The sequence below is a fragment of the Amblyraja radiata genome, chromosome 35, assembly GCF_010909765.2.
Source record: "Amblyraja radiata isolate CabotCenter1 chromosome 35, sAmbRad1.1.pri, whole genome shotgun sequence".
NCBI classification, from domain to species: Eukaryota; Metazoa; Chordata; class Chondrichthyes; order Rajiformes; family Rajidae; genus Amblyraja; species Amblyraja radiata.
In genome coordinates, this window is record NC_045990.1 from 17,419,777 (window position 1) to 17,446,595 (window position 26,819).

Below are 26,819 nucleotides of genomic sequence, written 5' to 3' on the forward strand. Positions count from 1 at the left end.
TTTGGGTCAAGACCCTTCTTCAGATATCAAAAGGAGTTGTTTAATTCATTTTTTAAGCTGTTTAATTTGGCATCATGTTGTGGCATAGATATTATCTTGACTCTAAACATCACCCATTCCTTCTCTCCAGAGATGCTGCCTGTCCCGCTGAGTTACTCCAGCATTTTGTATAATAGGGTATAGATGGGCGGATGGACAATTTCAGCTTACAGCTTATGATGTTGGGTGCTATCTATTTTAAAATTCATCCTCGCCATGTGTAGAGAGATTAAAGGCAAGAATGTACAAATGGTCAGAGCCGTAGGAGGCTCAGAGCACAAAGAGTTGCCAGGCTGAAGGAGACGAGAGAAAGATGGGGTTATGACTTCAAGGACGGAGGTGGACACAAGTAGAAAAATGTTAACAATAAAAACATTAGGCTGCACATACAAGAAAGACACAAAACAATGTTTAAATGCAAAACTGAACATTTTAGTGGTAACCATTAAACAATTCTGAATTGGGTTGATTGGAAAATTAATTCACGTTCCAATTCCAGATTCAATACAGATAGATGCTGGTATCATTTGCACAATTAATTAAATTATGACACTAAAAAAAAACTGATTGTTTCCCTTCAAAATTATTTCCTCCACCAACACAATAGAAACATAGAAAATAGGTGCAGGAGTAGGCCATTCGGCCCTTCGAGCCAGCACCGCCATTCTATATGATCATGGTTGATCATCCAAAATCAGTACCCCGTTCCTGCTTTTTCCCCATATCCCTAGATTCCGTTAGCCCTACAAGCTATATCCAACTCTCTCTTGAAAACACTCAGTGAATTGGACTCCACTACCTTCTGTGGCAGAGAATTCCACAGATTCACAAGTCTCTGGGTGAAAATATAACTCCCGTTCCTTCTGATCTGTTTTCAACTCCCCTGCGCATTCCCACACTGACCTTTCTGTCCTAGGCCTCCTCCATTGCCAGAGTAAGGTCACACACAAACTGGAGGACAGCACCTCATCTTCCAGCTTACAACCCAGTGGTATGAACATTGGATTCTCCAATATAAACATATTGTGTTGATATGAATGATAAAGTAATCGTGATGCTCTACTGAGTATAACCAAATCTCAAAGCCATTATTTAATGGAAACATTGCAAACAGGTTTTGTGTGTGGGTTTTATCAACCCTAACGCATCCCATAATATTTCTCTCCTCCTCCTCAACACTGGCCCACTCCAGATTTCCTCTGTGTCCCCGCCTGAACTCACTACCTCCTTCTTCTTAGCTACACCTGGAAAAGAGGAGGCTTTTGTTAGCATGTGTAAGGAGCAACTGTGGATGATGACTTACACCATAGACACAAAATGCAGGAATCTTGCTAAGAACAAGATGCTAGAGTAACTCTGGCAGCATCTCTGAAGAGAAGGAAATAGGCAACGTTTCGGGCCGAAACCCTCCTTCAGAACAAATCCTCCACTGTCAGAGTGCGGCCACTCACAAATTGGAGGAGCAGCATCTCATATTCCGCTTGTGCAGCTTACAATCCAGCGATATGATTTTTGATTTCTCTAATTTTAAGTAACCCTTGCATTCCCTCTTTCTCTGTTCCTCCTCCACCCTAGATGTCCTACTGGTTTTACTGTCCGTATACCTTCATTATCACCTCCTCAACAGCCAACAATGGATCATTGTGGGCTCCTGGGTCATCGGTGTCGGCTCTCGACCTTTTCATACCTCTAGTTTCCATCTCCGCTGACTCCCAGTCTGAATAAATGTCTGGACTGAAAATGTCAGCTATTTCTTTTCTCCAGAGATGCTGCCTGACCCATTGAGTTACTCCAGCATTTTGTGTCTATTTAAGGTTTTATTAGAGATGGGTGTAATCAAAAATCTGATCAACCTTTCGAAGAGTAATTCTGGGAAGTCCTTGCCTAAATGTCCAATGAAATGAAATAAGATAAATTAATTCCTGACTACTATCGTTAAGATACTATCCTTACTATCCTTACTATCGCACAGTTCCTTGTGTCTCCTGATGAGATTATCAATTTCATTACAGTCCACCTTCATGAAGACATTGTGAACACTCTTGAAAGCCCTGCCCCTCAGATCTGAGACAGTTCAAGTTCAAGTGAGTTTATTGTCATGTGTCCCTGTATAGGACAATGAAATTCTTGCTTTGCTTCAGCACACAGAACATAGTAGGCATTTTACTACAAAACAGATAAGTGTGTCCATATACCATAATATAAATATATACACACATGAATAAATAAACTGATAAAGTGCAAATAACAGAAAATGGGTTATTAATAATCAGATTTTTGTCCGAGCCAGGTTTAATAGCCTGATGGCTGTGGGGAAGTAGCTATTCCTGAACCTGGTTGTTGCAGTCTTCAGGCTCCTGTACCTTCTACCTGAAGGTAGCAGGGAGATGAGTGTGTGGCCAGGATGGTGTGGGTCTTTGATGATACTGCCAGCCTTTTTGAGGCAGCGACTGCGATAAATCCCCTCGATGGAAGGAAGGTCAGAGCCGATGACAGGAATGTATTCTTGCAGATCAGCCAAGTACATTAGTTTATGGTACAAAGTTAGTAAATCCAAGGTCGTGTTCAAATCTCACTGTAACCGGGACTGAGGCTGCATTCAGTAAATTCAGTGCGGCCATGAAAGCTGTTGTATGGTTGGAACAATATCCCACCTTCTCTATTTTGCTGCTGTTTCTGAAGCTACATTGTTCCATTCTCACACCAAGTGAGCTCAGACCCGCATCGTGTTATCAGCAAACCTCCACAACACAATGCAGGTCACGATACTGATGACAGGCAACATATTGGACCCAGCCTTGCCAGAAGCCAAGGACCTCCACCCAGCACTTCAGCCACATGTACATCTGCACCATCTCCCACTCCTGCGCTCTCACACACATGGAGCCAATAGTACCCCAGCGATAATTACCTTTGAGTTCTTGCTTTTCAATGTCATTCTTATCTCCTTGAAATCTGACCACCGGCAAGCCAGGTGACTCTTTGTGTGCTTGCCGCAGAAGTGGATCTGCAACCACGCATTACAATCAATAGACAATAGACAATAGGTGCAGGAGTAGGCCATTTGGCCCTTCGAGCCAGCACCGCCATTCAATGTGATCATGGCTGATCATCCCCAATCAGTACCCTGTTCCTGCCTTCTACCCATATCCCCTGACTCCGCTATTTTTAAGAGCCCTATCTAGCTCTCTCTTGAAAGCATCCACAGAACCTGCCTCCACCGCCCTCTGAGGCAGAGAATTCCACAGACTCACCACTCTCTGTGAGAAAAAGTGTTTCCTCTTCTCCGTTCTAAATGGCTTACTCCTTATTCTTAAACTGTGGTCCCTGGTTCTGGACTCCCCCAACATCGGGAACATGTTTCCTGCCTCTAGTGTGTCCAAGCCCTTAGCAATCTTACATGTTTCAATGAGATACCCTCTCATCCTTCTAAACTCCAGAGTGTACAAGCCCAGCTGCTCCATTCTCTCAGCATATGACAGTCCCACCATCCCGGGAATTAAACCTACGCCGCACTCCCTCAATAGCAAGAATGTTCTTCCTCAAATTAGGGGACCAAAACTGCACGCAATACTCCAGGTGTGGTTTTACTAGTGCTCTGTACAACTGCAGAAGGACCTCTTTTCTCCTATATTCGATTCCTCTTGTTATAAAGGCCAACATGCCACATGCCAATCGCTCCACTCTTTCAAATCTCACTCCGCCAGCACCATTTCTTCACATTATTCCCTTTATCATGTGTCTGTATCATGTAACTGTGGACTGCTTGATTGTAAGAAGGTATTGTCTTTCCGTTGACTGGTTAGCATGCAATAAAAAAATTTTCACTGTCTCTCGGTACATGTGGCAATAAACTAAAGTCAATTTCTGCTGATGATGGAGACCACAGTCTCAGGGTGTTCATTCACCCTCCCCATCAGGATCATCTGGAACTCAGTCACCCTGGCACCAGGAAGACAACATACCCATCCTGGACAACCATCGTACTTGTAGAAATACCTGACTGTCCCCTAGATATCAAAGGTGGTCAGAACTAATAGACAATGAATTGTACCACTTTAATTAAAGTTGACATTTAGTTCAGTGTACAGATACAACGTGGAAACAGGCCCTTCAGCCCACCGAGTCCATGTCGACCAGCGATCCCCATACACAAGCACTATCCTACACACTTGGGAAAATTTACAATTTTTACCGAAGCCAAATTAGCCTGTTATGCCCCTGTCCCACTTAGGAAACCTGAACGGAAACCTCTGGAGACTTTGCGCCCCACCCAAGGTTACCGTGCAGTTCTGGGAGGTTTATGTCAGTCTCCCTACCTGCTTCCACTACCTGCAACCTCCGGCAACCACCTGCAACCTCCGGCAACCACCTGCAACCTCCGGGAACCGCACGGAAACCTTGGGTGGGGCGCAAAGTCTCCCGAGTTTTCCGTTCAGGTTTCCTAAGTGGGACAGAGGCATAAGCCTGCATGTTTGTGGAGTGTGGGAGAAAACTGGAGCACCTGGAGAAAACCCACGTGGTCACGGGGAGAACGTACAAACTCCGTCCAGACGACATATGTATCCAGGATGTAACCCGGGTCTCTGGCACTGTAAGGCAGCAACTCTATCACTACGCCACTGTGCCGCTCCTATCGTTAAGATGTTCGTAGAGTTGACTAGAGATGTTGATTAGCTTTGTTTTAACAAAGCCAATATTAGAAATGCCACTGATACACAATAACCAGAGGGGGGAAATGTTTGTTTTGAGTCCAACACCAAGGTTTCTTGTGGTTTGGCTGCATTTCTCTAGTGAATTGTACTGACCCGTTCGATGGCTTCCTTTTCTTGGGGTGTGACCTGAATGTAGTTTGCTTGTGATGTGTCCTCTCCAACCGCTCCCATCTCCTCTTCAATCTCTCCAGGTTCCTCCATGGGCTCGTTTAACATCTGGATGAACTGTTCCTGATGTTGGCTGATTTGCTGCAAGAATGATATGACTCAACATTACATTTACCCCATGGAGCACTCTGTTACATCAAAACAAACGCAAGCACTTCACATCCCATTAACTCATTGTAGGCTGCGGGTAACTTGTGCCATAATATACTAAGTCAAACAAGTGCCGAACAAGCTTTCAGATGCTAAAATAAATGAATGTTTTCAAATAAATACGACACGATACGATAGAACTCTATTTATCCCAGGAGGGAAATTGATCTGCCAACAGTTATAAAACGCAAGATACATGAAACATGAAATTAAAGTGACGAGTGGAAAGGATTGGGGAGGTGCAAAGAATGGGGGAGGGGGGGGGAGTCAGTCTCAGTCGACCCCTCGACAGAAGAGGGAGGAGTTGTACACTTTGATAGCCACAGGGAAGAAGGATCTCCTGTGGCGTTCTGTGCTGCATCTTGGTGGAACCAGTCTGTTGCTGAAGGTGCTCCTCAGGTTGACCAGTGTGTCATGGAGGGGGTGAGCTGTATTGTCCAGGATGCTCCGCAGTTTGAGGAGCATCCTCCCCTCCAAGACCAACCTCCCGTGAATCCAACTCCAACTCCAACTCCGCCCCCAGGACAGAGCCGGCCTTCCTGATGAGAATATTCAACTCATCATCATTTTGCGTTTGGGTTTATTATCGTCACATATACCGAGGTACAATGCAAAGCTTTGTTTTGCATGCTACAAAAAAACAATTCAGATAACGCTCTAAATAAATGCAATCAAGTCAAACTCGTTCCATGGGTAGATCAAAGGGGAAGATAGTGTAGAACACAATTCTCAGCATTGTAGCGCATCAGTTCCATAGACAAAGTCCAATGTCGGCAATGGGGTAGAGGTGAATCGGACAAGGGAACGAATGTTCAGATGCTTGATAACAGAGGGGGAAAAGCTGTTCCCGAGTTTGATGGTGCATGCTTTCAAGCTTCTGTACTTTCTGCTGGACGAGAGCTAGGGGAAGAAGGAATGACTGGAGTGGGACAAGTCTTTCATTATGTTGGCTTCTTTTCCAAGGCAGAATTGTGTAGAAGGAGTCAATCGTGGGAAGTCTGGTCTGTGTGACTGACTGGGCTACATCTACAGCTCAATGGAATTTCTTGCGGTCTTGGGTAGAACTGTTCCCAAACCAAGCTGTGATGCAACATTTGGTGCATCTGTAGGTCATAAAGTAATGTGATAAGAGCAGAATTAGGCCATTCGGCCCGTCAAATCTACTCCGCCATTCATTCATGGCTGATAAATCTCTCGCTTCTAACCCCATTCTCCTGCCTTCTCCCCACAACCCCTGAATCTGTACCAATCAAGAATCTATCTATCTCTGTCTTAAACATATCAATTGACGGCCTCCACAGTCGCCTGTAGTGAAACATTCCACAGATTCGCCACCCTCTGGCTAAAGAAATCCCTCCTCATCTCCTTCCTAAAACGACGTCCTTTAATTCTGAGGCTGTGACGTATAGACCGAGACTCTCCCACTAGTGGAAACATCCTCTCCACATCCACTCTATCCAGGCCTTCACTAGTCGGCACGTTTCAATGAGGACCCCCTCATTCTTCTAAACTCCAACGAGTACAGGCCCAGTGCCGTCAAACACTGTAGAAGCTTGTAAGAGTCACTGGAGACATGCAGAATTTCCCTAATCTCCTTAGGAAGTAGAGGCGTTGATGTGTCTTCCTGATGTCGCATCAATGTGGTTGGTCCACGATAAATTGTTGGTAATATTGACACCAAGAAACTTGAAACACTCAACCATTTCCACTTCTACATAGATACAAAATGCTGGAGTAACTCAGCAGCATCTCTGGATAGAAGGAATGGGTGACGTTTTTGGGTCGAGACCCTTCTTCAGACACGTCACCCATTCCTTCAGTCTCGACCCAAAACGTCACCCATTCCTTCAGTCTGAAGAAGGGTCTCGACCCGAAACATCACCCATTCCTTCTCTCCAGAGACGCTGTCTGTCCTGCTGAGTTACTCCACCATTTTGTATCTATCTTCAGTGTGAACCAGCATTTGCAGTTCCTTCCTACTTCAATGTGATTTGTTGCTCTGCTTGATGGCTTCACTGTTGCTGGGCACTAAGAGTGGTACTTTGAACAGATGTGTGACAACATCAAATCCTAGAGAAGGGGGTGTCCAAGCCACAGGGGTCACTGGATCTTTGAGCCAGCTTTGGTCCAGATCAGTGGTGAGTACTTACTGATGGTCAAAGCATCTAGGCCAATGTTTACTGTACCAACAAATGTCAGTGACCATTATCACAAAGTACTCCATGTCCAGGAATCCCATTCCGCTTAAAGATAGACACAGAAAGCTGGAGTAACTCAGCGGGACAGGCAGCATCTTTGGAGAGAAGTAATAGGTGATGTTTCAGGTCAAGATCCTTCTTCAGACTGAGAGCGAGGGGAGAGGGAAATGAGAGGTATGGAGGTAAATGGAACATATGCAAAAGGAAACGATGATCAATGAAGGTGGAGCCCACAATGGTCCGTTGTTGTCTGTGGGGCGGATGATAACGAATTATACAGACATTGAAACTCAACAGTGAAACTAGTACGACGACTAGGGTGTGGGAAGCGCACAGAGGGAGAGGGGATGGGGGTTACGTCCATTCTGATAACCAAATTAAAAACGTAAAGGGCCTGTCCCACGACCATGCGACGAGCGTGACCAAACCGGAAGCGGGGGTCGTGCGGAGGTCGAGTGATCCCCGTACAGGGCCGGTCCCACTAGCATGCGCCTGCATGCGGCGAGCGTGACCAAACCGGAAGCGGGGGTCGTGCGGAGGTTGAGTGATCCCCGTACAGGGCCGGTCCCACCAGCATGCGCCTGCATGCGGCGAGCGCAACCAAACCGGAAGCGGGGGTCGCGCGGAGGTTGAGTGATCCCCGTACAGGGCCGGTCCCACCAGCATGCGCCTGCATGCGGTGAGCGCGACCAAACTAGAAGCGGGGTCCGCGCGGTGGTCGAGAGAGTGACGTGAAATTCGAGCGAAGCTCGCGGGAAATTCGCGCGTGACGTATGGCGTCAAGACGCTGCGTATGGCGTCAAGACGCTGCGTATGCCCATTGAGGCGTATGGCCTCAATGCGGCTGCGGGCCAGCAGGCCGTTGCCACACGGAATTTTTGAACACTGTCAGTTTTTCGGAGCCCCGCGCGATGTCGGGACCAGCTCCGCACAACTCCATACGGCTCCGGCGATCGAAGTGGGACCGGCCCCGCATGGCCGTACGGCTCAAGCGACCACGTTAGTTTGTGCTTGCCGAATGCAGTCGCATGCTCGTGGGACAGGCCCTTTACTCTTTACTCCCGATTCTGGTCACAGCCTCCAAGTGTCTGTTAAATTATGTTAAGTTTGGCACTCGTGTTAACAGTCTGCAAACTGATCACTGTGTGGAGAATTTTCTCACTTCAGCCCTTTCACTGGTTACACATCTGTTCCACCGTCACAGTTTAACCTGAAATAGATTTGTATTTTCTGTATCATTAACCACCTCTGTTCTGGGGAAACGGATTGTTCATTCAAATCCCCACACACTCACTAACATCATCGAACAGCTCCAATGGGATTTAGCTTGGATCAGATGTAAGCAATAAGATGCTATGCATTTAAACCGGAAATAGTGTTGTACTGTGCTCATTATGGACGTACAGTAATAGACTGACTTGTGTAGGAAGGAACTGCAGATGCTGGTTTAAACCGAAGATAGACACAAAAAGCTGGAGTAACTCAGCGGGACAGGCAGCAGCTCTGGAGAGAAGGAATGGGTGACGTTTCGGGTCGAGACCCTTCTTCAGACTGGTTAGGGATACGGGAAACGAGAGATATAGACAATGAAGTAGAGAGATAAAGAACAATGAATAAAAGATATGCAAAAAGGTAATGATGATAAAGGGAAGGCCATGGTTAGCTGTTTAAGTAACATAGGAAGGAACTGCAGATGCTGGTTCACACTGAAGATAGACACAAAATGCTGAAGTAACTCAGAGGGACGGGCAGCATCCCTGGAGAAAAAAGAATAGGTGACATTTCAGGTCTTTAAGAAGGAACTGCATATGCTGGAAAATCGGAGGTAGACAAAAGTGCGTGCCCGAAACGTTGCCTATTTCCTTCGCTCCATAGATGCTGCCGCACCCGCTGAGTTCCTCCAGTACTTTTGTCTACCGGCCATTGTTAGCTGTTTGTTGAGTGAAAACAAGAGGCTAGTGCGACTTGGGTGGGGGTGGGATAGACTTGGTCAGGCACCGTTCTCCCTACATTCTGTCTCTCAGGTCAGATACTGACCTGTCCGTTGCTCAGTTGTTCACACGTACCTGCAATAGTTGTGGGTTTTCTCTCCCCAGTTGCTGGAGAAGGGCCGGCAACATCGATGGGTTCTGTTGAAGTACCTGTCTCATGTTCTGAAACTGAGGTAAATCGTGAAGGAACTCCAGTGGGCTCTCACCTGCGGGAAGAAAGGACATTTTAAAACGGTCAGGATTGAAGCATTAAACAGGAGGGTCAGGTGACAGGAGCTGTGACATGTTTCTCACTCATTATACTTCAAAAGTCTGGTAGATCAGACAATATTCTTCATGCATTTGAGTCAAAGTCACAGACTCATACAGACTCGACCAAACTCATCCACAATAACTAAAGGCACTCGACCGTTTTAATCCCATCTGGCAGCACTTGGTCCAAAGCCCTCTATGCCTGGACAGTTCGATTCCATACCTAGATACTTCTTATCTGCTGTCAGTGACCCAGGTTCAACCAGACTCCAGGTACTGACCACTCTCTGGGTGAAGAGGCTTCACCTCCTAGCCCGTCTGAATCTCTTCCACCTGACCCTAAACCAAATCCTCTCGTTTTATCTGCCTCTGACAAGGGGGAAAGTTTCTTGCAGTCTACCCAATATACATACCTCTCATAATTTTACATGTCTCAATCAATTCCTCTCTTAACCTCCTCTGCCCCAGGGAAAATAACCCAGTTTCCCCAGTCTCTCCTCGTAACTGAACTGTTCCATCTCTGGCAGCATCCTGGTGAATCGCCTCTGCATTCTGCCCACTACTATCACATCTTTCCTTTAGCTTGGTGACCATAACCACAGGCATACACCAGCTGAGGTCTGACCAAGGTTTTATAATATTGGAGCATAACCTCTCTACTTCAGTCATCAATGCCGCAACCAGTATCATACACGCCTGCCTAACCGCATTGTCGACCTGTGTTACCATCTACAAAGAAACGTTGTAATATCTCTGTTCCTCAATACTCCCTTAGAGCCTGACATTCATGGTGTATATCCGAGCCTCATTAGTACTCCCAAAATGCCTCACCTCACATTTATCTGAATTAAACTCCATCTGCTATTCCTCGGCCCGTTTCACCAGCACATCAATGTTTCTCTGCAGCCTAAAACCACCCATATCACTATCAACTATCACTATCTTCATGTCATCCACAAATGACTGATCTTGCCTCTCACATCCACGCCCATGTCAGTCATGTGTATTGCAAACCGCTTGTATCCCAGCTCTGATCCTACTGGGACACCACCAATAGGCATCCAATTACAAAAACAACCCTCTACCATCATCCTCTTTCTCCTGTTGTCAAACCAATATTTCCACCTCGCCCTGAATCCCATGGGCTCTAACCTTTTGAACCAGTTCCCAAGTGGGACCTTGCCAAAAGTCCATGTAAATCACATATGCTCTGCCCACATCAGTATATTTTGTTTACTCTTCAAAGAATTCAATCAGATTGGTAGACAAAAATGCTGGAGAAACTCAGCGGGTGAGGCAGCATCTATGGAGCGAAGGAATAGGTGACTTTTCGGGTCGAGAACCTTCTTCAGACTGATTAAATCAAATTGGTAGGACAGGATCTGTCCTTGGAGTTAGGACAATAAAATCTCCCTCAATGTCAGCAAGAAGAAGCTAGTTATCGACTTCAGGAAGCACCGTGGAATACATGCCCCCATCAGCATCAATAGTACCAAAGTGGAAATGGCTGAGAGCTCTTAAGATCCTTGGTGTTAATATTACCAGTTATCTGTCATGGACTGACCACCTTGATGTGACAGCCAAGAAGCCACATCAACGCCTCTACTTCCTGAGGAGACTAAGAAATGTTGGCATGTCTCCAATAACTCTTACAAACTTGCACAGATGCAACATAGGAAGCGTACTGTTGGATTGCATTACAGTTTGATTTGGGAATAGCTCTGCACAAGACCACAATAAAATGCAGAGTTGTATATGTAGCCCAGACCATCACACAGAGCAGACTTCCCACCATCGACTCCTTCTATACTTCATGCTGCCTCGGAAAAGCAGCCAACATAATCAAAGACTTGTCCCAACCCGGTTATTCCTTCTTCTCCATGCTCCATTCCTGCAGAAGTTATAGAAGCTTGAAAGTGGCCCTACCGGACTCAGGAACAGCTTTTCCCCTTCTGTCATCAGTTTTCAGAATGGTCCTTCCATAAGTTAGCATACCGTCCGATTCACCTCTACCCCACGAGGAAACACTTTTTCTCACAGAGAGTGGTGAGTCTGTGGAATTCTCTGCCTCAGAGGGCGGTGGAGGCGGGTTCTCTGGATGCCTTCAAGAGGGAGCCAGATAGGGCGCTTAAAGATAGCGAGAGAGAGTCAGGGGATATGGGGAGAAGGCAGGAACGGGGTACTGATTGGGGATGATCAGCCATGATCAAGTTCAAGTTCAAGTGTCAAGTGAGTTTATTGTCATGTGTCCCTGTATAGGACAATGAAATTCTTGCTTTGCTTAAGCACACAGAACATAGTAGGCATTTACTACAAAACAGATCAGTGTGTCCATATACCGTAATATAAATATATACACACATGAATAAATAAACTGATAAAGTGCAAATAACAGAAAGTGGCTATTAATAATCAGAGTTTTGTCCGAGCCAGGTTTAATAGCCTGATGGCTGTGGGGAAGTAGCTATTCCTGAACCTGGTTGTTGCAGTCTTCAGGCTCCTGTACCTTCTACCTGAAGGTAGCAGGGAGATGAGTGTGTGGCCAGGATGGTGTGGGTCTTTGATGATACTGCCAGCCTTTTTGAGGCAGCGACTGCGATAAATCCCCTCGATGGAAGGAAGGTCAGAGCCGATGACAGGAATGTATTCTTGCAGATCAGCCAAGTACATTAGTTTATGGTACAAAGTTAGTAAATCCAAGGTCGTGTTCAAATCTCACTGTAACCAGGACTGAGGCTGCATTCAGTAAATTCAGTGCGGCCATGAAAGCTGTTGTATGGTTGGAACAATATCCCGCCTTCTCTATTTTGCTGCTGTTTCTGAAGCTACATTGTTCCATTCTCACACCAAGTGAGCTCAGACCCGCATCGTGTTATCAGCAAACCTCCACAACACAATGCAGGCCACGATACTGATGACAGGCAACATATTGGACCCAGCCTTGCCAGAAGCCAAGGACCTCCACCCAGCACTTCAGCCACATGTACATCTGCACCATCTCCCACTCCTGCGCTCTCACACACATGGAACCGGGTCTCTGACGCTGCAAGCGATGTGAGGCAACGACTCTACCGCTGCACCACCGTGCCGCCCTGTACATCCTGTAGCGGAATCTCATGGTTCAGTTTCTGCTTAGAAGCAGGGAGCGGGAGTACAGCCTGATGGTCTGGTTAAGAACATGAGATTTGCCTATGACTGATGGTCTGGGGAAGAACATGACATTTGACATCAAATAGCCTGAGGCTGTCTGTCACCAGCTGAGCATGCTTAGGTCATGACTACACAAGGGGGTCCACACTACAGAATGCCAGTGGGCCACATCACCAAAACAAAATGGTTTAGCCAAAATAATGGTTAATAGTCAGAGGATTCTTTTGTCAGTGGGTGGTAAAACTGTGGAATTCATTGCCACAGATGGCTGTGGAGGCCATGTCAATGGATATTTCTAAGGCGGAGATCGACAGATTAGTCAGGCTGACAGGAGTTTTGGGGCGTAAACAGGAAAATAGGGTTGAGAGGGAAAGATGGACCAGCCATGATTGAATGGCGGAGTAGACTTGATGGGCCAAATGGCCTAATTCTGCTTTGAGAACTTATACAAACATCTTCAGCATATGTAACCAAGATATACAAGAGTTTAGAAGGATGAGAGGGAGTATCTCATTGAAAGGCCGAGGTAGAGTGGATGTGGAGAGGATGTTTCCAGTACAGGGAGGGTTTAGAACCAGAGAGCACAGCCTCAGAGTAAAAGAACGTCCCTTTAGAATGGAGACGAGGAGGAATTTCTTGAACCATAGGAGGTCAAGTCATTGGGCATTTTTAAAGTGGATATTGAACGTTCTTGATTAGTAGGGGATTCAAAGGTTACTGGAGGAATGCAGTTGAATGGGGTTGAGAAGGAAAAATAGATCAAATGGTGGAGTAGATTCGATGGGCTGAACTGCCTAATTCTGCTTCTATGTCTAATGGTCTTTGAGGAAGCTTTGTCAGATTATTTACTAAAAGCATTACTCCTTGCCTAGTGTTTCTGGATTGTATTCTTGACCAGATTCAGGACTATCTTGAGGTGTTGTACTCTCCTGCTCTGGACCTATTGGACTATCAGGCAGACCCTAGAAACAAAGAAAACAGGTTCAATGTGCCTCTGCGAACAAGATTAAAATAGTTTATAAACAATGTTTTGTAGAATTTGACATTCTAATTTTACAACACACCATTTAATATAAATAATGTAACTTTTATATGAAATGACATGGCAATAAATACATCATTTACTCTCGCTCCTTATTAACTTAATAGTGTCAGCTTACGTACCATCACTATAATATCAGTAAACATGTAAATGGGTCAGAGTCATACAGCACAAATACTGGGCCTTTAGCCCACCAAGTCCACACCATTCATCAACATCTATTTATGCTAACCCTACACTAATCCCATTTAATATTTCGTATGTGGTACTCTGGGACTAATAGGCCGGAGTCAGAATGGTTTTGTGAAGGGGAGTTCTTGCCTGACAAATCTGTTGGTGTTGTTTGGTTCTTGATTAGTACGGGTGTCAAAGGTTATGGGGAGATGGCAGGAGAATGGCGTTGAGGGGGAATGTGATTGAATGGCGGATTAGACCCGATGGGCCGAATGGCCTAATTCTGCTCCAATTACATGAATTTGAACCTTCTATATAATGCAATGCAGTTATTTGCATAGGCTACCATGAGCAAACCACAAAGTGCTGGAGGAAGCTGTTTGAGTTTCGTTGAGTTTAGTTTAGTTTAGTTTATTGTCACGTGTACCGAGGTACAGTGAAAAGCTTTTGTTGCGTGCTAACCAGTCAGCGGAAAGACAATAGATGATGGTCAGGCAGCATCTGTGGTGGGAATGGGCAGGTAACGCTTTGGACTGGGACCCTTTTACAGATTTAGTCTGAAGAAGGGTCCCGACCCTGAAAGGTCTTTTGATCATTCCCTCCACTGGTGCTAACTAACTCGCTGAGTTCCTCCAGCACTTTGTGCACTGTTTAAGATTACAGCATCTGCAGTTTCTTGATCATCAAGGAGAAGAGCAGTAGCTGCATCAACATCAAGAGTCCCCTCTTGCCCTAACTTGGAAATATATCACCAATCCTCCTTCTAACCAGCCCAAAGTCTCTTAATCTGCCCAAAGGCTCTTCGGTCGGCAGGATCAGGAACCAGCCCGAAGGTTTGTTGGACAACGGGAAAAGGGGGGAGCTGGAGACGTCGGATGTGAGCAGCATGGACCAGTAAGGACCTGTCCCACTAACGCGACTTCTCAGCGACTGTCTTCGACATTCAAGCTCGAGGGCACTCGCCTGAAAAACCTCGAGCTGGATCGACCGTCAGCGATGAAACCGCGAGCTGGATCGACTGACCGCTCACACACAAACACATCGCAAAGGCGGGGGCCAGGGAAAGCGGGGGAGCTGGGCTGGTTTGGGCTGGTTAGAAAGTTGATTGGTGATATATTTCCAAGTTAGGATACGAGGGGACTCTTGATGTTGATGCAGCTCCAGTGCCTTCAAGGAAAGGAGAGGGACGTCGGCTCACAGGAACTGCTCCAGTACATCGAGCACTTGGATATACACAAAAAGCTGGAGTAACTCAGCGGGTCAGGCAGCATCTCTGGAGAGAAGGAATGGGTGATGTTTCTGGTTGAGACCCTTCTTCAGACTCAGGGTCCCCTTTCCCCTGACTCTCAATCTGAAGAAGGGTCTCGACCAGAAATGTCACCTATTCCTTTTCTCCAGAGATGCTGCCTGACGTGCTGAGTTACTCCAGCTTTTTGTGTCTATCTTCGGTGGAAACCAGCAAGTGCAGTTCCTTCCCACACATCAAGTGGGCGGGCTGACCGGACTTTGCATAATGTCGCTAAACATGGCGGCACCTCCATGTATAATATATGCAAAAATAATCTCACTGTGCATATGTGATAGATAAAGCACTATTGAAGTATAGTGATTATCATCACAGGGTCCAAAGCCGGCACTCCCCACTTAACACCACCATGGGAGCAGCTTCACCTCCAACTACAGCTCACCACCACCTTCCCAAGAGCAATAAGTGTTGAGCAATAAATAGTCAATTTGCCAGCAATACCCAAATGCAGAAAAAAGAATAAAAGCTGTACCATCCAGAACATTGTATAGAACGTACAACAGTACAGTATAGATCTTCTCTGTGGATTGTCACCTTGTCGTGGTGGAGAAGCATGTGTGGACCTGAGATCCTGAGAGCGATGCCGTCTGGAGCTACGCTCCTGGTCGGGCCACCCATGGCGGTAAGGTTGAGGGGGAGGTCTTTGACAAAGAGCAATCCAACCAAGACCTCAACGGTGGAACAGGCGGAGGACGATGGCTGACCTTAGTGGAGCGTCACAACGGCTGGGAAGGCGGATGAAGGCTGCAGCAGAAAAGGGTCTCCAGTCATCTTGGACTCCATGCCACTGGATCCTGACCCAGATCTGTCAAGGACTGTGGGGTGGCTGTCTGTGCACCAGTCTCCCCATGTTAAACAAAGTCACGCACAGGCGTCCTCCATATAGGGAATAACACCCTGGATACACCCATGGTCAGTCATGATCAAAGGGGGCCTAAGAACAGCACAGCCCTTCAGCTCACAATGTCCATGCCGAATATGATGCTAATTCCTTTGCCTGCATGTAATAGTTTGGATTTTAGCCGACTTATTTGAAAACATACATTTAAGTAGCACCTTTTACAACCTCAGGATAATTTCGAAGAACAGTCAGTGTAGCACTTTTTAATGTAGCCACTCTTGTCACATAGAAATTGCAGCAGCCGATATCTCCAAAGCAAGCTCTTACAAACTGCAGTGTGACACTGATGAGGCTATTTGATTTTGGTGTTCATTAAGAGATGTGTATTATGACACGAGATATTTAATTCTGCAACACTGGATCTTTTATGTCTACCTGACATAAGGTCTTGGTTTAACATCACATCCAAAGGATGGTTCATCCAACAGTACAACGACGTTATGGATACGGTAGGATATGGATATGGATAGGGCAGATTTAGAGGGATATGGGCCAAAGGCCGGCAGGTGGAACTAGTGTAGATGGGGCATGTTGGTCGGCGTGGGCGAGTTGGGCCGAAGGATCTACTATCTAAATGGCATCGTTGGGAAAAGGGGAAGTACAACGGGATCTGGGGGTCCTTGTACATCAGTCTATGAAGGTAAGCATGCAGGTACAGCAGGCAGTGAAGAAAGCGAATGGCATGTTGGCCTTTATAACAAGAGGAATCGAATATATGAGCAAAGAAGTCCTTCTGCAGTTGTACAGAGCCCTAGTGAGACCACACCTGGAGTATTGTGTGCAGTTTTGGTCCCTAATTTGAGGAAGGACATTCTTGCTATTGAGGGAGTGTAGCGTAGGTTTACAAGGTTAATTCCCGGGATGGCGGGACTGTCATATACTGAGAGAATGGAGCAGCTGGGCTTGTACACTCTGGAATTTAGAAGGATGAGAGGGTATCTCATTGAAACATGTAAGATTGTTAAGGGTTTGGACACGCTAGAGTCAGGAAACATGTTCCCGATGTTGGGGGAGTCCAGAACAAGGGGCCACAGTTTAAGAATAAGGAGTAAGCCATTTACAACGGAGACGAGGAAACACATTTTCTCACAGAGAGTGGTGAGTCTGTGGAATTCTTGCCTCAGAGGGCGGTGGAGGCGGGTTCTCTGGATGCTTTCAAGAGAGAGCTAGATAGGGCTCTTAAAAATAGCGGAGTCAGGGGATATGGGGAGAAGGCAGGAACGGGGTACTGATTGGGGATGATCAGCCATGATCACATTGAATGGCGGTGCTGGCTCGAAGGGCTGAATGGCCTACTCCTGCACCTATTGTCTATTGTCTATTGTCCTGTTTTCACGCCGCAAGACTCTATGACCGTTAACCAATCTCGGGCAGAAGTGAAAGCGCTTCATTCTAAGCTGTACCTGGCACACCTACATTGCTTTACCTGGAACCCAACTGAGAGAGCTGCGCTGAATACAGTTGAGGAGCACCCAACACAAGTACATATGCATTCACATAGACCCATAAAGCAACTTCCCTCAAACAGCCAGCCATGTCCCTTACCGTCAGCAGGTATTCCACTGCTCTGTGTGGGTTATTGAAGCTTGCTCTTAATGCTGCCACCACCTGCTCACGCTCATAACCCATCGATATGATTTCAGACACCATGGTCTCGTAGGCTGGGCTGGTCACTGGAAATGGAAGTGGAAGAATAAACTAAATCAACATTTTAGAATCTCAATACAGTAAACCATCTATTACAGACCTCTTTACAACAGATTTTGGTTATAGCGGACTGTCTCTTTCAGAACTGTGTACTGCGCTATACCATCAGGTGGTGCCATCGAGTGTGGCAGCCTCGCCAGCAGCTGTCCGTCCTTTCACCCTTTTTGTTATTTTTAGTCTGTCTAAAAGTATGTTTTAGAGGTTTCTTATGTGGGTCTTTCTAATGTGGGAGGTGGGGGGGGGGGGGGGGAAGAGGGGAAACCGTTTTCTCAGTCACTTCCTGGTCGAGGAAGTGTCTTTTCTCCGAATCGCATCTTCGCCCCCCTCGCGGCCTACCAACTGGATTGGCGCGGCCTTTCCTGCCGGTGACCGGCCAGAGCTTCAGCAGCGGCGCAGCACTGAATTCCATCGCGGAGCGGGACGATGTCATATCGGGGATCGCCTGTGTTGGAGCTCCGGATTGTTGGGCCTGCTGATTAACACCATGGAGCTGTGGTTTGGGGAGCTTCTAGCTGCGGGGCGGTGCTGACTTTAACATCGCGGAGTCCTGGGATCCTTTGCCGAGGGTCGCCAGTGTTGAATCTCGACCCAGCTCGGCCCATGGACTTCGGGAGCCACGGCCTCCAGTAAGAAGTGACCGATTCAGAAACTCAAAGCCGCTGAGTGTGTTCTTCCGTTCCGACGCCGGATACCGGCGAGAAGGCCTGAACATTGGGGCGCCGTAGCGGCGACTGCGGAGGGCTCAAAGGCCCCGACCACGGGTGAACAAAGAGGAAAATGACTGAACTTTAACTTTGTTGCCTTCCCTCACAGTGGGAAACGTTGCTTCCGTAGTGTGGGGATTTTCATGTTAAATTCTATCGTGTGTTGTGTTCTTTTTATTCGTATGGCTGTATGGTCTCAAATCTCACTGTACCAATTGGTGCATGTGACAATAAATGTAACTTGAACTTGAACTTGAACTTGGACTTGAACTTGCTATACATTTAAATTGCCAATGCTTTGAAAACGACAAGGCATTGAAACTGGCAAGGCATTAAAAATATAAAAGGCTGTTTGATACTTTGTTTAATAGGTAAGTGTCGATCCAAGCGATCGGATGTCAATTTCAATGCATTGTCAATTTCAGTATCTAGTCAATTTCAAAGCATTGTCAATTAACAATGCATTGAAATTGACACGGCATAGAAATTGACAAGGCATTGAAATCGACAATGCTTTGAAATTGACAAGACACTGAAATTGACAATGCATTGAAATTGACAACCGACACTTAACTATTAAACGATGTAACAAACAGCCTTTAATATTTTTAGCTTGCAGTAACAAAGATACATTTTTAGCTGTTAAAAAGAACTTTGTATTTGAAAACAACTCGTTTCACGGAATGTCCACTAGGTGGTTGGAGTAAACCCTTACTTGGTTATAGCAGACAGTCAGCAATAACGGACACCATTCACCCCCCCCCCCCCCCCCCCCCCCCCCCCCCCCCCCCCCCCCCGTGGTCCGTTATATTGAGGGTTTACTGTACTATGGTGTGCTGGTGATCAATGACAAACTTACATTTTTCAGTATAGCCGTTGATATCTACAACTATCGGGGGTAGAACAGCAATAAATACTCAAAATGTTAGATTATGTAGCTTACACAAACACATCCACACCATTGTATATGGAGGCAGCAATTATGTTATATTGTTACCAAAGTAAAACTAGTGCAGAGAAGTACTATTGTATTGTATTGTATTGTATTGTATTGTATTGTATTCAATTTATTGTCATTATCTCATATTAGAGACAACAAAATGAATTTTTCTTACAGTCAAGTATCATAAAAATAAAAATAAATAATAAATAAATAAAACATATTAAAACATTCTTTTTAAAGCACAAACACAGAAGTTCACGACACAACATAACCACAACACAACACAGTGGCACCAAAGTTGAGGAAGGTACCATAGTCCAGCCAGCCTCCCCGCCGATCTTCCTAGATGTTCACCCGTGATCGGGGCCTCCCGAGCACCCGCAGTCACCGCCACGGGCGGCCCGATGCTCAGGCCCTCGCGCCGGGATGATGGAACACCGACGCCGAACCCCGACGGAGAACATCCTCAGCGGCCCGGACCTCCAGATCAGCCACCTCCCATCGGGATCCGCGGCTCCCGAGTCCACAGGCCGAGCCGGGCGGAGTCACAGGACTCCGCGATGTTGATCAGCGCCGCCCGCGTTGGAAGTTCTGCGAACCACAGCTCCACGATGTCGGTGCAGCAGGCCCAGCACTCCGGGGCTCCAAACGGCGATCCCCAGTAAGGCATCGCCCGCCCCGCGATGTATCCAACGCTGCGCCGCCGCTGCTGCTGGAGCTCTGGTCGGTCCCGGCAGGAAAGGCCGCGCCAATCCAGTAGGTAGGCTGCTGGGGGGGGGGGGGGCGAGGATGCGACTCGAATAATAGTTACATCCTCTCCAGGAAGCGACTGAAGGACGGTATCCCCCTTACCGTACCCTCTTCCCCCACATAAAGACATAAAAAAAACACAGAAAACACACTTCAACATAACAAAAAAACAAAAAGCTACCGGACTGATGGTGGAGGCAGCTAACACTAGCGCCACCGGAAATACAATGAGTCAATGAGTAAATAGACTTTAGACTTTTGGGGTACAGCGTGGATACAGGCCCTTCGGCCCACCGAGTCCACGCTGACGACGATCACCCCATACACTAGTTCTGTCCTACGCACTAGGATTAATTTTACAAATTTACCAAAGCCACTTAACCTACAAACCTGTACGTCTTCGGAATGTGGGAGGAAACCAGAGCACCCAGAGAAAACCCACACGGTCCCAGGGAGAACATGCACAGACAGCACCCACACAGACAGCAGCCGTACACTGTGCGCAAATTTGCTGTGAGCACGTTTTGGCCCCATATTTGAGGAAGGCTGTTGCTCTGAGAGGGTCCAGAGGAGGTTTACAAGAATGATTCCAGGAATGAGTGGGTTAGAATATGATGAGCGTTTAATGGCACTGGGCCTGTACTCACTGGAGTTTAGAAGATTGAGGGGGGACCTCATTGAAACACAGAATAATGAAAGGCATAGATAGTGGGTGTGGAAAGGATGTTTCCACTGGTGGGAGAGTCGAGGACCAGAGGTCACAGCCTCAGAATTAAAGGGCGCTCTTTTAGAAAGGGGGTGAGGAGGAATTTCTCTAGTCAGAGGGTAGTTAATCTGTGGAACTCATTGCCGCAGAGGGCTGTGAAGGTGAAGTCAGTGGATATTTTTATGGCAGAGATTGACAAATTCTTGATTAGAACGGGTGTCAAGGGTTTTGGGGAGAAGGCAGGAAAATGGGATTAGGAGGCAGAGATCAGTCATGATTGAATGGCGGGGTAGACTCAATGGGCCGAATGGCCTAATTCTACTCCGATAAGTTGTTAACTTGTGACAAGATCGAACCCAGGTCTCTGACGTTGTGAAGCAACAACTCTACTGCTGTGCCACCGTGCTGCCCTAAACACTCCTTTCATAGGACATTATTTTAAAAAATAACGCATCAATTGGCTGCCATTAAGAAATCAGACAATGGCGACTATTTACAGATCACTCCTACACATTATGACTGCACCATGCTTGTGTCACTGCACATCACTCTTTCATAGCTATTACAACTGATTTTCATGGCAGCAGCAGATCATAAATTGCCAATAGAGAAAGAGAGTGTTACATATTCATTGCATTTCCTAGTCTAGTCCCACAACCCTTCTTCAAGTTTATAAAATCCAGGTATGAATTTACTAACCTGATGTCATTATACCATTGTTATGGGGCAGATCCTCGGGCATTTCATTCTGCAAACTTGGCTCTGAGAGTAAATCGATCATTGATACTTGCGTAGGGAGTAGATCAGTGACAGAATGAGCAGAGAGTATGTCACTCCCAGAAGAAGGCATTGAACTGTGAATACAGATTTAAGAGACATCTTTAACCAATAGAGTCATAGAGTTACCGTGTCTTACAACATGGAAACAGGCCCTTCGGACTGGCCAACATGTCCCATCTACACTAGACCCACCTACCTGCATTTGGCCCATATCCTTCTAAACCTGTGCTATCCATGTACCTCTGTAAATGGTCCTTAAACATTGCGACAGTCCCAGCCTCAACTACCGCTTCTGGCAGCTTGTTCCATACACCCACCACCCTTTGTGTGATAAAGTTACCCTCAGATTCTTATTAAATTCCCCCCCCCCCCCCACCTTAAACCTATGTCCTCTGGTCCTCGATTCCCCTACTCTGGGCAAGACTCTGTACGTCTCCCGATCTATTCCTCTCATAATTGTATACACCTCTATACGATCATCCCTCATCCTCCTGCGCTCCAAGGAATTGAGCCCAACTTGCTCAACCTCTATCTAGAGCTCAGGCCCTCGATTCCTGGCAACATCCTTGTAAATCTTCTCTGCACCCTTTCCAGCTTGACAATATTTTTCCCATAACATGGTGCCCAAAACTGGAGACAATAATATTTAAAATACTTTTAATTACGTTAAATTATCCAAAACTTCTGTTATATTATTCTGGTTTTGGGTCAAATCCCTGGACATCAATGTCTATTAGTAAAACACAAAGTGTTAGAGTAACTCAGCATCTATGGAGGAAATAGATAAGTGTCATTTTGGGTCGGGACCCTTCATCAGACTGATTGTGGTGCAGGGGAGAAAGCTGGAAAGGAGATGGGGGTGGGTCTAAGCCTGGCAAGTGTAGATTCAAGATTGAAGAGAGTTTATTGTCATGTGTTCCAGATAGGACAATGAAATTCTTGCTTTGCTTCAGCACCACAGAACATAGTAGGTATGAATAATACAGAACAGATCAGTGTGTCCATATACCATTATATAAATATATGCACACATGAATAAATAAACTGATAAAGTGCAAATAAACAGATAATGGGCTATTAATGTTCAGAGTTTTGTATGAGTTGAATTTAATAGCCTGATGGCTGTGGGGAAGTAGCTATTCCTGAACCTGGGACGTTGTAGTCTTCAGGCTCCTGTATCTTCTACCTGAAGGTAGCAGGGAGATGAGTGTGTGGCCAGGATGGTGTGGGTCGTTGATGATGCTGCCAGCCTTTTTGAGGCAGCGACTGCGATAGATCCCCTCGATGGTAGGGAGGTCAGAGCCGATGATGGACTGGGCAGTGTTTACTACTTTTTGTAGTCTTTTCCGCTCCCGGGCACTCAAGTTGCCGAACTAAGCTACGTAATCCATTTATCTCACTTTCCTAGTCCCTTTACCCTCTCCCCCACCCGATCCATCCATATCCTCCCTCTGGTTTCACATTTCCGTCTTATCGAACACTCTATGTCTCCTTTTCATCTCGAGCCTTTGTCCATCCATCTGCCAACAAAACCACCCTCAGCTTGAAATCGCTTATCGCTTGCCAGGCTTGGTCCCAACCCCAACCCCACCCCCCCCCCCCCCCCCCCCCCCCCCCCCCTCTAGTGCAATATGTCTGAAAAAGAGTCCTTATCTAACACATTGCCTATTCATGTTTTCTAGAGATGCCTATCATGCTGAGTAACTCCAGAACTCAGTATTTCACTCTCAATTCCAGCATCTACAGTTTCTTGTGTGTCAATGTCTATTGGTTGGTCCTGTGCATAACTTACAGCACTTTCGGTATAGAGCATCAAAACAGGCCCTTCGGCCCACTCAGTCACGATGACCATTGATCACTAGTTCTATGTTATCCCACCTTTGCATCCACTCCCCACCACACTAGGGCCAATGTTGAAGAAGCCAATCACCTACAAACTCGCATGTCTTTGGGACGTGGGTGGAACCCAGAGGAAACCCACGCGGTCACAGGGAAAACATTCAAACTCTACACAAACAGCAGCCGAGGTCAGGATCGAAGCCTGTCTCTGGCACAGTAAAACAGTGGCTCTACCAGCTGCGCCACTGTGCCACTGCAACTTATCCATCCCTTTCTCACAGGCCAGGGTCCCGCAGCAACCATGTTAGTGCCAATCTATGAAGGACCATGGCATGCTTGTGATATGACCAAGGAACCCCTGGATGTTGCAATACAGCAAGGAGAGCCTCGAAGCATAAAATGGAGTATTCCCAAGAGACAGTGGAAGGTAAGTACAGGGGCATTTAAAGAGATACAGCTCCCCTTTGCCCCCTCAATGGTTTGATTTTTTTTTAAATTTTCTGTACCTGGATATTGAAACAGAGCTGGTTATAGTTTGGGCTTGGCTTCCTTCATCTGTATTCTGATTATCTCCTTCTGACTGTGACTGGGTGGACGACAATCCAACTGTAGAAGTAGATCCCACTTCTGCCGAGACAACTTTAGGCTGCAGAGTTTTAATTTAAAAAAGGTACTTTTTAATTAATAATTAAATTAATAAACCATTACACATTGTGATATACAGTGCATTCAGAAAGTATTCAGACCCTTCACTTTTCCACATTTTGTTACGTTACAGCTTTATTTTTAAATGGATTAAATTCTCTTTTTTATCATCAATCTACACACAATACCCCAAAATGAAGGTGAAAACAGGTGTTACATAATTATTCATGTACTTTGCTATGACACTCAAAATTCATCCATTGATTATCCTTAAGATGTTTCTGCAACTTGATTGGAGTCCACCAGTGGTAAATTAAATTGATTGGACATGATTTGGAAAGGCACACGCCTGTCTATATAAGGTCCCACAGTTGACAGTGCATGTCAGAGCAAAAACCAAGCCATGAAGACGAAGGAATTGTCCGTAGACCTCCGAGACAGGATTGTGTCGACACAGATCTGGGGAAGGGTATAAAGCAATTTCTGCAGCATTGCAGGTCCCGAAGGGCACAGTGGCCTCGGTCATTCTTAAATAGAAGAACTTTGGAACCACCAGAACTCTTCATAGAGTTGGCCGCCCGGTCAAACTGAGCAATCGGGGGAGAAGGGCCTTGGTCAGGGAGGTGACCAAGAACCCAATGGTCACTCTGACAGAGCTCCAGAGTTCCTCTGTGAAGATGGGAGAACATTCCAGAAGGACAACTATATCTGCAGCACTCCACCAATCAGGCCTTTATGGTAGAGTGGCCAGACGGAAGCCACTCCTCAGTAAAAGGCACATGACAGCCCGCTTGGAGTTTGCCAAAAGGCCCCTAAAGACTTTCAGACCATGAGAAACAAGATTCTCTGGTCTGATGAAACCAAGATTGAACTCTTTGGCCTGAATGCCAGCGTCACATCTGGAGTAAACCAGGCAACGCTCATCACCTGGCCAATACCATACCTATGGTGAAGCATGGTGATGACAGCATCATGCTGTGGGGATGCTTTTCAACGGCAGGAACTGGGAGAATAGTCAGGATCGAGGAAAAGATGAACGGAGCAAAGTACAGAGGGATCATTGATGAAAACCTGCTCCAGAGCGTTCTGGACCTCAAACTGGGGCGGATGTTCGCCTTCTAACAGTACAACGACCCTAAGCACACAGCCAAGACAACGCAGGAGTGACTTTGTGACAAGTTTGTGAATGTCATTGAGTGGCCCAGCCAGAGCCTGGATTCGAACCCGATTGAACATCTCTGGAGTGCCTGAAAATAGCTGTGCATTGACGCTCCCCATCCAACCTGACACAGCTTGAGAGGATCTGCAGAGAAGAATGGGAGCAATTACCTAAATACAGGTATGCCAAGCTTGTAGCGTCATGCTCAAGAAGACTTGAGGTTGTAATCGCTGCCAAAGGTGCCTCAGCAAAGTACTGAGTAAAGGGTCTGAATACTTATGTAAATGTGATATTTCAGTTATTTCTTTTGAATTACTTTGCAAACGTTTCTAAACACCTGTTTTCACTTTTTTATTATGGGGTATTGTGTGTAGATAGATGATAAAAAAAATGGATTTAATCCATTTTAGGATAAGGCTGTGATGTAACAAAATGTGGAAAAAGTGAATGGGTCTGAATACTTTCTGAATGCACCATATGATATATAGAATGAAAACATTTTTTATTTAACATTAGCCTTTGATGAGTAGTATTTTGAGAAAAATGAAAGAAAACACAAACTCTACCTACACATATGCAATGCAACGAACACTTTAAATAATGTTTCAAAGCAGTAAATTATCAGAAATATATTGAGGAAAATCTCAGATATCACGGCAATATTTCAATAACTTCACAAGTGACCTATATCTGCACAGTGCACTCCCCACTGGATGCTGGTAGTTCTGTTATAATGCCATAGTGGCATTCCTAAGAAACCTCATGTTACAGAAGATTGCATTGAGACAGTGTATAGAAGATTGTAAAGACAGTAAGAAAATTAGGATTAAGGGCGAGAGAGTTTCTTGGAATAACAGAGCTATTTTTCCTGCAGGATTTCATAAATGAAGATCTTCCCCAAAGCTTATTTCTGTTACTGCAAGATAAAAACACTAAAGGTTGTATGTTACATCGTTAATAGAGCATTGGTGCATACGTGTCAACAGAAGCAATTGCTTGTCAATTTCTATGGCCACCCCTGGCTAAAGTAGCAGTTGTGTCCTTATAGACAATGGTATCTGAATCCTGGGGGGATGTTGCATCAAAACTTTTTACCTGTTTAAATCCAAGACAGTTTTTTTTTTTATGCTGTCTATTTCCAAAGTAACTTTCAAGTGGTTCTCTAGTCCCCAATCAAAATCGCATTATAACCAATTCAGTTCACATAATGAAAATAGTGTTCTTTCATTTATCATTCGCATTATATCAATTTGTGTTATGGAAGCAAGCATTCTAGCAGAACTATAGCAGGGTGTAGAAAGAGCTGCCAGAGGAAATAGTTGAGGCAGGTACTATAACAACATTGAAAATACATTTGGACAGGTACATTGATAGGAAAGGTTTGGAGAGATAAGGGCCAATGCAGGCAGGTGGGCTAGTGTAAATAGGGCAGCTTGGTCGGCATGGGCAAGTTGGGCCGAAGGGCCTGTTTCTGTGCTGTATGACTCTATGTCAATATTA

At 45.9% G+C, this 26,819-nt stretch overlaps 1 protein-coding gene across 1 annotated transcript in view; it reads right to left on the minus strand.

Moving 5' to 3' along the window:
* rad23a (RAD23 homolog A, nucleotide excision repair protein) overlaps positions 1–26,819 on the minus strand; it is a 44,285-nt gene that overhangs the window by 2,364 nt on the left and 15,102 nt on the right. The window contains exons 3-8 of the mRNA XM_033050795.1: positions 24,022–24,161; positions 21,596–21,750; positions 17,632–17,759; positions 13,532–13,625; positions 9,337–9,467; positions 4,848–5,003 (exon numbers count right to left, since the gene is read on the minus strand). Of these exons, the coding sequence (XP_032906686.1) occupies positions 4,848–5,003; positions 9,337–9,467; positions 13,532–13,625; positions 17,632–17,759; positions 21,596–21,750; positions 24,022–24,161 (804 nt within the window). The remainder of the gene's footprint in view (positions 1–4,847; positions 5,004–9,336; positions 9,468–13,531; positions 13,626–17,631; positions 17,760–21,595; positions 21,751–24,021; positions 24,162–26,819) is intronic.